General features: G+C 39.1%; 2 protein-coding genes across 3 annotated transcripts in view; both read left to right on the top strand.

Annotated features, from left to right (window-relative positions):
- LOC127868060 (uncharacterized) overlaps positions 1 to 11,513 on the top strand; it is a 47,836-nt gene extending 36,323 nt beyond the window's left edge. The window contains exons 5-8 of one of the 2 annotated variants that reach the window (XM_052409648.1): positions 2,285 to 2,389; positions 3,585 to 4,384; positions 4,981 to 7,687; positions 9,885 to 11,513. In XM_052409648.1, coding sequence (XP_052265608.1) covers positions 2,285 to 2,389; positions 3,585 to 4,384; positions 4,981 to 7,687; positions 9,885 to 10,786 — 4,514 coding nt within the window. In that variant the 3' untranslated portion in view covers positions 10,787 to 11,513. Of the gene's footprint in view, positions 1 to 2,284; positions 2,399 to 3,584; positions 4,385 to 4,980; positions 7,688 to 9,884 lie in introns of both variants that reach the window. The other variant, XM_052409647.1, reaches the window with a different exon arrangement.
- The window catches only part of LOC127868077 (uncharacterized), a 361,273-nt gene that overhangs the window by 324,777 nt on the left and 24,495 nt on the right, over positions 1 to 12,001 (top strand). The window lies entirely within an intron of this gene.

Below are 12,001 nucleotides of genomic sequence, written 5' to 3'. Positions count from 1 at the left end.
ATTTTAGAATGCATACGCGGCCAACAGGGCACACTCTGAACAATATTACTGAAGAAACTGGTCTGTAATCCTAAATCTTTAATTATCAGTCCAATGAAACATCATCCTTTTAGTAAAATACAGTGTATCAGTAAAAATATTATCAGAATATAAGATTTTTTGTATATTTTGTATATTAAATATTGTGTTAATGTTTAATTTTGTTGATTAATATAAATATAAGCAGGACAGGGGAGGTAATACACTACAGGGGAAACAAATGCAATAAGTTTAAATTTATTGTTACAGATTTGCCTCCCTTGTAATATATTTAAATTTTACCAAATGTAAGGCTAACTGCATTTTTGTAATGCATACTACTACTACTACTACTACTACTACTACTACTACTACTACTACTACTACTACTACTACTACTACTACTACTACTACTGCTACTACTGCTGCTGCTGCTGCTGCTGCTGCTACTACTACTACTACTACTACTACTTCTACTACTACTACTACTACTACTACTACTACTACTACTTCTACTACTACTACTACTACTACTACTACTACTACTTCTACTGCTACTACTACTACTACTACTACTACTACTACTACTACTACTACTACTACTACTACTACTACTCTACTACTACTACTACTACTACTACTACTACTACTACTACTACTACTACTACTACTACTACTACTACTACTTACTACTACTGCTCTACTACTACTACATACTACTACTACTACTACTAACTACTACTACTACTACTACTACTACTACTACTACTACTACTACTACTACTACTACTTCTACTACTACTACTACTACTACTACTACTACTACTACTACTACTACTACTACTACTACTACTACTACTACTATTTCTACTACTACTACTACAACTACTACTACTTCTACTACTACTCTACTACTACTACTACTACTACTACGACTACTACTACTACTACTACTACTACTACTACTACTACTACTACTACTACTCTACTACTACTACTACTACTACTACTACTACTACTACTACTACTACTACTACTACTACTACTACTACTACTACTACTACTACTATTTCTTCTACCACCACCACCACCGCCGCCGCTGCCGCCACCACCACCACCACCACCACCACCACCACACCACCACACCACCACACCACCTCCACCACCACCACCACCACCACCACCACCACCACCACCACCACCACCACCACCACCATTCACAGTGACAAAAAACGTGTTCAGTGACAAAAAACGTATTCACACAATGGCTGCTACTACAACTTATAGCCCATATAGGGGGGCATGCATGTTTTACAAACAGCCCTTGTTAAATGTGGAATTATGGCTATGAATATTATAGGCCGCATGTCATTTGTTAAAGTTATCTTAACATATGGACAAATGATTTATTCAGGGATGTGATTTACTCCTCCTTTCAGTTGAATTTCCTGCTTTTAGTGTCATAATAGTTTAAATAACTTTGTCAACTTTGCTGGATCTATATACAAATGTAGAGTTTAATTGAACCTGTAAGGGGGAGGGGATTTTCCTTCCCTGAGGTGGTTCTTAATTCACAACCTCTGTTTATGGTCCACAGCTGGCTTCACTAAAAGAAGAATGAAACTAAATACTGCAAGGAAAGATGTGCAGACATGAGCCGCATTTTGGGAAAACTGGTCTTAATGCATGTGCTTAAAGTGATGTTCCTGATTATCCTGTGCTAATCCAAAATGACATTTTCAGATTTAATGGAATTTTTTATTAAAGGACAATGGCTCTTCTAAACAAAAACTGAGTTTAGACGGAAGTGTTGTCCAAGATTAGCCTTAGTGGATTTCACAGGGTAATCTGGGACTACACTTTATGCACATGCATTAAGCCCAGTTTTCCGAGAATGAGGCTCATATTATCACAGTTTATTTTTTAAAGCAATGTAACTGAGGTTAATGGGCAATATTCTTTCATTAGCTGCCAAATGTCTGTTGAATAAAAAAACACCTGAATACAGCTGTGACGTATGGACATTGGATTTGATTGTGAAACTGTTCTTATGTTCTGATTAAAGACAGTATGAAGATAAGGAACAATCTTCAATTAAGATGGTTTTCTTCCTTGAGGGGGACTACTTTATGGATTACAATACTGTGAAAGCCTAGATAAAATAACAATTTGAAGCCAATAACAACAGTTTTCTGGGGGAAATAATCAATTAAGTAAATGTCCGAGACATAGTTTGAGTTTATGCATTTGTCTTGGTCTCTTTTAGGCCAAGGTTTCCATGTTTTACAAACGGACCAAGTTGAAGAAATCTCAGAGATTATTGGCAACGCAAGTGTCGGGAAAGCGGCGCCTCTTATCAAAAGACAAACGGGTAAAAGAAGTATGTGTTGCTGTTGTGCTTTGATTTTGATTTTTACGTTAGTTTTAATCACGTTTGAGTTTTATTCTTGTGTGCTGCTGCATGAAAATTTATTTCTTGTGTAGTCCTGCATGGAAATGGGTTTGAATACGATAACATTTTTTGCATTAAACTCACCTTTTTATTATTGCTGTGAAATCTCTCGCTTTCGAACAAGACACATGCGCACCTTTCAGTGAATTTCTTCTTTGCATTCACTTTCTTGAATTGCCTACATTTGCACATTCTTTTATCCAGAAATGCTATTATGAATCCTATTTTGAGGTTATTAGATTTGGGTTTATAGAGATGTTAGGCAGCTGGCATGAAATTAGATTTCTGATCAATAACCTGATAATGAATGTTATCAATTAAATGGAACTTTATATATACCCTTATACATCAAGACCTCATTTTAGAATGTATGTGGTATAGGGTCCAGGTCAATATTGCTAAAATAGGAAAACTTTCAATTTTAGAGGAAAATAAGCATTCACATTTGTGTGTGTAAGGAATGTCAACATTTTCAGTTTTATAAATTGAATATTTGCATATTTTCATGTAAGTTAGGTCCATTTAATTTATAAATAATTCAATAGACCTTTTCCAAAAATGGAACCTCCCTTGGAAATTACCCCCCTTCATTGGACTTTTACAGCCAGTCATTTTAAGCATGTGACTATTGATTGCATAAAATACAATTAATTTAACTGTAAATAAAATAACTTCAAATTAAAATATTCAAATTAATAGAAATTAGCTAATAAAGTCAGTTTTAAACCATATAAGGTTGTACATGTCATTGTTAGCAATGCTACGGAAAAAAGCATTAAAGTAACTTAACTTGCAATTCAATTATTGTAGCTTTACGATACATTTGTTTGCACCATATTCAGTGTTCTCTGGAAGCACGGGCAGCCAGCGATTTCACAGGTGACATTCAATTAAGATGCCGGCTACTTTCCCAAAAATAACAATTGAAAAGGTGCAAATACACCCGTTCTATTGCTTAGTCGCCGGCTACTTTGAAAATATAACTGGCTTCTCAAAAAATTTCTGGAGAACACTGCATATTAATGATTGTATATTCTAAAATTAAGGGTTATACCAAGTCAAAAGTTGTAAACCACAGGCCCCTATAATATGCATGCTGTTTTCTATGCTGCAGGAAGTGACTTCCAAGACTCGGTCAAACAGTCCTCCGTCAGTAACACGGCATTCAAGAACTTCGAGAACCAACAAGCATTTGTGGACCAGAACTACCATGATGGGGACAATTCCTGGCTAAGGTACAAACGCCATTCAATCAGTTTCACGGATTTCCGACGTGCGAGACACTACACGGAGAAGCAACGGCTCCAGAGCATCGAAAATGTGGAGAAGGAACGACTCATGGCAATCTACGACGTCCCTCCGAGACGAATAAGGAAAGTCGAATCCAAGCATCATCCAACATTGCAAGAACATCCAAGATCAGACAATTCTGTGCGGAGTTTTGACATTAATTTTAACGCCATTCGAGGCCTGTGCGGCGGTCAGGGTCAGGTGTCGATGCAAGGGCAGGAAAACTATTTCAATTGGAGTGGTGAATTCAATAACAATGTTATGTCCTACCAGGTACCGCGGTCACTGTTGAACCAGTCCGAAAACAGTGTGAACCAGTCAACGACTACTATCGCGTGTAACCAGTCAGATTCTACCTCGTCACAAGGGAGCTTACTGTCGCTGCAGAGCGCAAACTTTGCCCAGAATAGCATGTCCATTTCATCAAGTGCTCCAGCGTTGTGTGGCTATGGTAGCAATACGTTAACCTGTAATTTCCGACAATTAGGACAACAGTTACCAAATCGGGACCAAGACGAGCGTGATCGTTTGGCCGACGCTCAGCATGACGATGTGATGAGAAGTCTCGATCAAAGTCAACAGGATTTAGAAAAAGAAATGTCGCTTTTGGATGAAATGCTTCAGGTATGTGTTGTGTTTTTTGTACTCCTGAGCTTAAAGCGCTTGGGTGAGATATTTTACCTGCCTTGTCCCGTAACCTGGACGATTGTCAGATGTCTTGTCTCTGTCCAATATGTCTTAAAAAAGCAAGTTAAGATCGGATAACTTTCCAAACATGGGAGTTAAGGTATACAAAGCATTAAAGAAAGCAAACAAATTATGAATTCTTTCTTATTGCTCATTAAATAAAAGTCAAGTACATCTATGATTATAGCCCCCAAATATTAAATTTTCTATAATCAAATATAATTTAAATAATCAAAACAATAGTGATAAGTAGCAAAACATACATACATATATATTGTATTAATGTTACATACAACTAAGTTTAGGGTTTATTCGCTTCATTATGACCTGTTATTTCATCATCAGTGTGACAAACTGTTCAATGAGCTTTATATTAAATTTTGTATAATCTATGAAGAAAATAAATGCATTTGAAGAATTAAGGTTTATCTGTTATAGCCTAAAACAAATCATGTAAACACCAACTTGACTGTCTTAGTCATTGTATTATGTCCCTCCCATTTTTTTTTACTTTCTGCCCTGTTTACTTGCAGATCTGTCAAAGAGCTGAGGGCGACAGTGATAGGGACCAGCCTCCTCCACTTCCAGCCAAGCTGTCACACACCCCAGGGGACGGGGCTGGGTCACAACAGGGGTCAGGGTCACGGCAGGGGTCAGAGGTCGTAAGGAATGTCCACTGCCCCCGGGGCTCCCTGGACAACCTCAGCGTGTCCTCAGACAGCACACACTCTAGACCTGCCCCTAGGTCACACACCACCAATAGTGTGCTGTTGAGTCCAAACCTCGTGAACAAGCTGAAAAAGATACCGAGACGATCAACGTTCAACGCTCCTCTGCCATATGTGAATCTATCAAAATATGATGGCAATGTGGGAAATGTGGACTCAAGCCACGTGCATATACCGGCTGCCTCCACTTCTGCCCCTGATGGCAGTAGTTCTTGGTGTAAACTTAGGGGGTCAAAGTCTCAGAACTCTCAGGGTTATGACAATGTTCCTCGCAGTGGCAGTTGTCGAAATGATAGTAATCGCGTATCTGTTTCCTTACCCGGAAGCCGGGAAAACTTGCGTAGTGTCAGCTCGTCGGACTTACAAGTTAACCTAGGCACTCGGAACAATAGCTTTTCAAACGAGCCTATTTATTCGAATCAACGTGAGGAAACGCCCCCTCCAGAATTACCACCAAAAGGTCCACATTTGAGAAATCGTCAAAAATACCACTTGGATGCCATCTCCAGACCTCCCCAACCCCCACGACCCCCAGAACGACCTCAGGTGAAATCTAGGTCATCGGGCAAAGGTCACGGTCAGCAGTGGCCCATAAGACAGGGGTCGTTCAGTTCTAGTCAACAAGAAGATTATTTCCTCATGGGAAGTTTCGAGAAGGAGCCAACGCATTGCAAAACTGACTTCTCAGAAACGTGTAGAATGAGCGATCCGATAACTGTTCAGCAAGTTGTTAACCTTCCCCCGAAAGAGAAAAAGTACACGCGTTCATCAGTGCTGGATTGCTACATGGATATGTCAGGGATTATGGAACTCGAACGTGGGGACTGCAGTGCAATGAACGAATCACCAAGTGTGCAAAGACCAAAGTACTTGCGCTCTATCAGTGCTTCTGGAATTGGAATCGTTACTGAAGAGGAAGATGACTACTACATCCCCGACCCGCTACCTAGGGCAGAATCCCTTAGCATCAGCGCGGGAAATTCACCCAAGGAGGTGAGACGGGAACGAGCCCCTATCAGGGAAGACAACTACCTCTTGATGTCCACCTTGACGACAAGAAGACCAAGTTTAGATACAAGCAGAGTAGACTCGAGTGGCATGGATTCGAGCCGATTAGATACTAGTAGAATCAACGAGGAGGAGTATGTGAAACAGTCTCAGATTGCTGCTAGCTTGAACAGGACCAACAGCAGTGACACTGAAAAACAGTTGTCTTTCACTTTAGATGATTGGCACAATGCCGAGGAAAGTAATAGAAATTTGATATGTAAATCTGAGAACAGAATACCCAGAGACATGTCTAAGATTGAAATGCCTTTTGATAATTTGCTGGATTTCACGTTGTTAGTTAGCCGTGAAAAAGATGCTAATAAATTAGAACAGGTTCAGATCAAATCGATGACTGTTGGTGCTAAAACGGATTCCCCTTCAGTGAAAACTCCTGGATTCTTTTCCCGCCTCATCCGGAGGAATTCTAGAGATCGTAAAAGCGTGTCCCAGAGTCAGGAAAACTTGCTTACCATCTCAATAAGTGAGCCGATAATTAAAGAAGAAGCGGGTTTAGCGGAATACACAAGCTTGAGTTCGAGTGAGAACAGTCGAGCGCAAAGTCAGCAGGATATAGTGATGGGGCCGTGTGATCGAAATCGCTCGTCAAGCTTTCCGAATCGCTCCAGCTTTGTGGCCATGGCTCCAGATAGTAACTCTAGTTCATCAACAGGGATATCTATTCTGTCTCAGCAGTCGGATTTATGTGCTACGAACTCGTCTCTAAGCTGTGAAACCGTGTCGACCCGGGCCAGCAGTAACGAGGGGAACTTGAATGACCACTCAAACTCTGTGCAAAGTGTTCTCAGTGACTCTGACAAACAAGAAATGGGTAAAGAGTCGTTTGGTAAACACTCATACTTCTCAATGGGACCATTGGACACTAGCAATGCTTCAAAAGGACACGGAAATCTTGAATCTCATAGTGAACATTTTAGCAGAAAAATGGAAGTTCATGATTCTGATCAAAGTAAAGGCAATTCAGACGAGTGTGGTGGAAAGGTGTTCACAGTGTTGAGTGTTCAAGGTGACTCGTGTAAAACTGATGATGAAAAGCTCATCGAACTGTGGCATTCAACAAATTCATTGTCTGGTAAATCAAATAACAGTATCTCGGATTTAAAGTCTAAAATGACACTTCCCTTGGAAGAGCTCTCACCGGATGAGAAAGCCAATGCCATTGCCAAGCATATATCCTCTCTACCACCATTCGTACCTCCAAAAATGAAGAGCTATCCAACAAAGCTATCTCCAGTATTGGAGAAGACCACACCAAAGGGAGATAAACCAGACACGTTGAGTGTTTCTAGTCCAGAGTATCAGACCTGTACTGGTGTGGTAGAATCACCTGTTATAAGTCCAAGTTTGAAGAAGCTTCAGGCAAAAGCTACTCTTCGTATCACGCCTCCTTCCGAAGACGAAAATGGAAAAATATGGATTCCAAGGACGTTTGAGGATCCTGAGGGTAACATATTAAACATAATTTATTCAAATGAGCTGCGTTCTAGAAGTAGAAAACTTAGCTAAATGGATGTGCGAAAATTGTCATTCCAGATAAGCCTTATAAAGTTATAAGGGACAACAACTGGATTTTTGTAAGAGACTTACTGAAGATAAAAATACCATAAAAGCTGAAATTGTTTTCCCTGATTTGCCTATGCAGACTGCACAGGCTAATCTGGGATGACACATTACTCACATGTATTAAGCCCTGTTTTCCCAGAACAATGTTTAATTATGCTGCCCCTTCCTATTGAAGAAGTGGGGATATGTTTTCAGTTGGATGGTCTGTGGAAATACCTTTCTGTTACCATATAATATCTAGAACTTTGACCTACATGTATAATCATTATTGGACCTATAATCATGCGAGTCTTTAATTATGATCGACTCGAAAGAAAAGGCAGATGCCTTGAGTGTTGAGGTCAACAAGTCAAAGTCACATGGTATAATCTAAAGAACTCTCTAATCAAGGATTATTGTCCCCTACCAGTGAAACCTGAGGGGACTTATGGTTTGCGCTCTGTGTGTCAGTCAGTCAGTCAGTCTGTCACAATTTTCTGGATCCTGCGATAACTTTATAAGTTCTTCATATTTTTTCATGAAACTTGAAGCATGGATAGATGGCAATAATATGGACATTATGCATGTCTTTTCATTTTGTTCCTACGTCAAAAATTCTGGTTGCTATGGCAACAAATAGACTAAAAATACTGCTGAAAATGGTGGTTTTCTGGATCCTGTGATAACTTTATAAGTTCTTCATATTTTTTCATGAAACTTGAAACATGGATAGATGGCAATATGGAGATTATGCACGTCATTTCATTTTGTTCCTACGCCAAAATTTCTGGTTGCTATGGCAACAAATTAAAAAAATCTGACAATGCTGGAATTTCTGACAATGGTGGAGCCGGTAGAGGACATAATTATATTGCTTGGCAATAGTCTTGTTTATTATGCTGTTTTTGTCTTGAGAGTACAACTTTAAAGAATCCCATCAAAAGATTAGTAGCAACATACAATTTGTACATGTAACAGGGGCATACACTTGAAACATAATATTTAAATTGCCCAAAATGATGACCTGGTTGCAAGACAGGAGCGGAAGCCACTGGGAAAGGGATTGCATTTGTTACAATAATATTGTGTTGACTTCAAGATTTGAAGCATTTTTTAATATAAAGGATTTACATTTACAAGTATACCTCGTATGAATATGATCATCTGTTCATTGATTACATGTGTTATATGAAGTGTTATACATTTAATGAAGTTTGACAGGATTGGCATTTACAATTGTGTTGAAAATTCACTGACAACATATTTGTATTTACACTAATAAAATCCACTGCACTTTGAGATTACCAATATTTCAATTAAACTAATACCTCACTATATAATTATACTTGATCCACTGTTAGTATTCATTTGACCCACTTCTTGTATTCATTTGACATCCTATTTGTTTGTAGTTTACCCTTTTGTTGTTTTATTTAGTTGACCTGCTTTTTAACCAGGTTTTTAACCAGGTTTTCCGAAGGAAAAAACTGGTTATTAGATTGGCGAATGCGGGCGGGCGGGCTGGCTGGCTGGCTGGCGGGCTGGTGGGCGGGCGGAACAAGCTTGTCCGGGCCATGACTATGTCGTTTATTGTCAGATTTTAAAATCATTTGGCACATTTGTTCACCATCATTGGATGGTGTGTCGCGCAAAATAATTACGTCGATATCTCCAAGGTCAAGGTCACACTTTGAGTTCAAAGGTCAAAAATGGCCATAAATGAGCTTGTCCTGGCCATAACTATGTCATTCATTGTGAGATTTTAAAATCATTTGGCACATTTGTTCACCATCATGGGACGGTGTGTCGCACGAAAGAATCACGCCAATATCTCCAATGTCAAGGTCGCCACGACTAAAAATAGATTTAAAAAAAAACAAACTTACAAAGGGGGTTAATTTTGTTCGTTCATTTCAAAAGTTCAGTTTGAGTTTTCTCCCTTTATCAGATTTTTTTTTCACAATGAAAACCTGGTTTTGTGACAATTTTGTCCCTTGTTTCAGTTGACACACTTACCCGCTATTTGTTTTTCAGTTGACCTTCTATTTGTTTTCAGTTGACCCACTATCTGTTTTCACTTACCCACTTTTTGGTTTCAGTTGAACCAGTGGACAGTGGTACTGATGCGTACAAGACCTCCACTCTCGTTGTTGACCTACCAGAACTGGGCACTGACAACAGCCTGTCGATAACATCTCTAGACAGCTATGTCACGTATCCCGACAAGGTTGTACGCAGCAGCCCGGCATCGACCATTCTCCGTCCACGCTCCGGCAGGGAGTATCAGAAAATAGAACGTCGCCGGACACACGACGACAGCAACATGACCAGTCCCCTGACCACGCCTCAGTCTCCAATGACTGGCTCCGTTTTCACGTTCGATAATGTTGCAACTTCATCCATTGTCAGTGCAGATCAGTATTCGCCAAAACTCACTAAAAACAGTTCGTCAGAACAGGCTAGCATTTGCACCAGGAGCGAGAGTCTGAAATCACCCACTGTTTTCTATATGAACCTGGATTTTGATGTGTCGCCTCCGGATTCGCCTCTTCCAGAGGCCAATGCAATGGAACTGATGGAACCGATGCTGAATTACGCTGAAATCGACCTCAGCGAGTCGGGAAGGAGCGAACTGTCACCATCCCAGTCGAGAAGAATCAATCTGGCAGACTTGGATCACTCAGTATCAGAAAGACTTCTAGCTTCTGCTTTAAGGCCGTCGAAGAAAAGTAAGAAATTGGCAGAGCCGATTCCGATTGAATACTCGATGATCGATATGGTGGCCACACAGGCTGCATCAAAGGCAAGGAAGGATCACGCCCAAAGTCGCGACGGGACCCTTAGAAGGAAACATGTTGCAACGTCCGCCAGTTTCTCTACAAGTCCGAGTGGTTCAAGCACCAAGGAAAGGGTCGCCAGTTTATCACTGTCCCGATCCGAAAGAAAACAATCTGCTCCGTTCATCAGGAGCATAAATTCACCGGATTCAGCAAACTTCTGATGCATTATTCTATTCGAATGGATATTATATTTGTCTTTTAGGTTGTGTTTTATTGTTTATAGACACGTTTTATGCTTTTGTTTACTTTTCTATATTTTTTATCAAATCATCAATTGCAAGAGCTTTACATGTTGTTCTTGTGTTTTCACAAAACTTTAATGCCATATCTCATTATAATATTTTTCAAATCGTGTATTCGTTAATTACTTAAATTAAAATTAGCGATAGTATTATACAAAACAATTTTAATGTAGTTAAATATATAAAAAAATAAAGTTGTAGTTAAGTGTAAATGTCTATCAGAACAGAACTTATTATGTTTATGAAAAAAGAATACCAATATATTTTAGTTTTTAAAGTTTCTTACATATTATTATAGAATTATGTTTAAACTATGTGTTCACTCAAATGTCTATATGAAAACTCGTGTCATTTGTTCCTGCCATCAATTCTGTGTTGTCATAATATTTTTGTATTTACATGTATCCCTATTTATGTTGGTTGTTGTGTTTTATTTGTTATATATTACCAAACATTGTCACAATTTGTGTGTTCAGACTTCATGCTAGTGTTTAAGCTCACTTGAACGCAACGTGCTCATGGTGAGCTTTTATGAGCACCTTTTGTCCATCGTGATGTGTGGAGCGTGCCTCGACAACATGAACTTTATTCACACTTTATAGACCACATTTATTTTTGAGGATTTTCATTAAACCTGGTCAGAAGATTTGCACCAATTTGTTCAAATATCAAAAGTTTTTCATATTAATATTTCTAGCGATGAATATTTATGTTTCATAAACTACTTGTATTCTTCTGATGTCCACTTTCTCAGAATATTTTAGTTAAATCGGGGTGAGCGCGTTATGGTCCATGGCCCTCTTTTTAAGTATTTCACTGATTATTCTGTACTAACTATTGTATTAAAAGCTTAAACCCTTTGAGCGTTGGAAACCGAATTTTAAAGGCCTTTGCAAACAGTTTGGATCCAGATCAGAAGCCACAAAACGTGGCGTCTGATCAGGATCCAAACTGTTTGCTATTCTGATATAGGTCTAGGAAAGAAAGTGAAGAAAATGATAAGTTTAGAAATTCAGCAGACCAATTTAGCAGATGACAAATATCCCAGCATGCAAACGGTTAAGCTCACTTACCAGACCTGTGTGCTAAAGAGACCCCTCCATTGAAAGACTAGCTGAGTCATACTATTAATCA

The sequence above is a fragment of the Dreissena polymorpha genome, chromosome 2 (assembly GCF_020536995.1).
Source record: "Dreissena polymorpha isolate Duluth1 chromosome 2, UMN_Dpol_1.0, whole genome shotgun sequence".
Classification (NCBI taxonomy): Eukaryota; Metazoa; Mollusca; class Bivalvia; order Myida; family Dreissenidae; genus Dreissena; species Dreissena polymorpha.
This window is presented reverse-complemented; position numbering and strand designations above follow the sequence as displayed.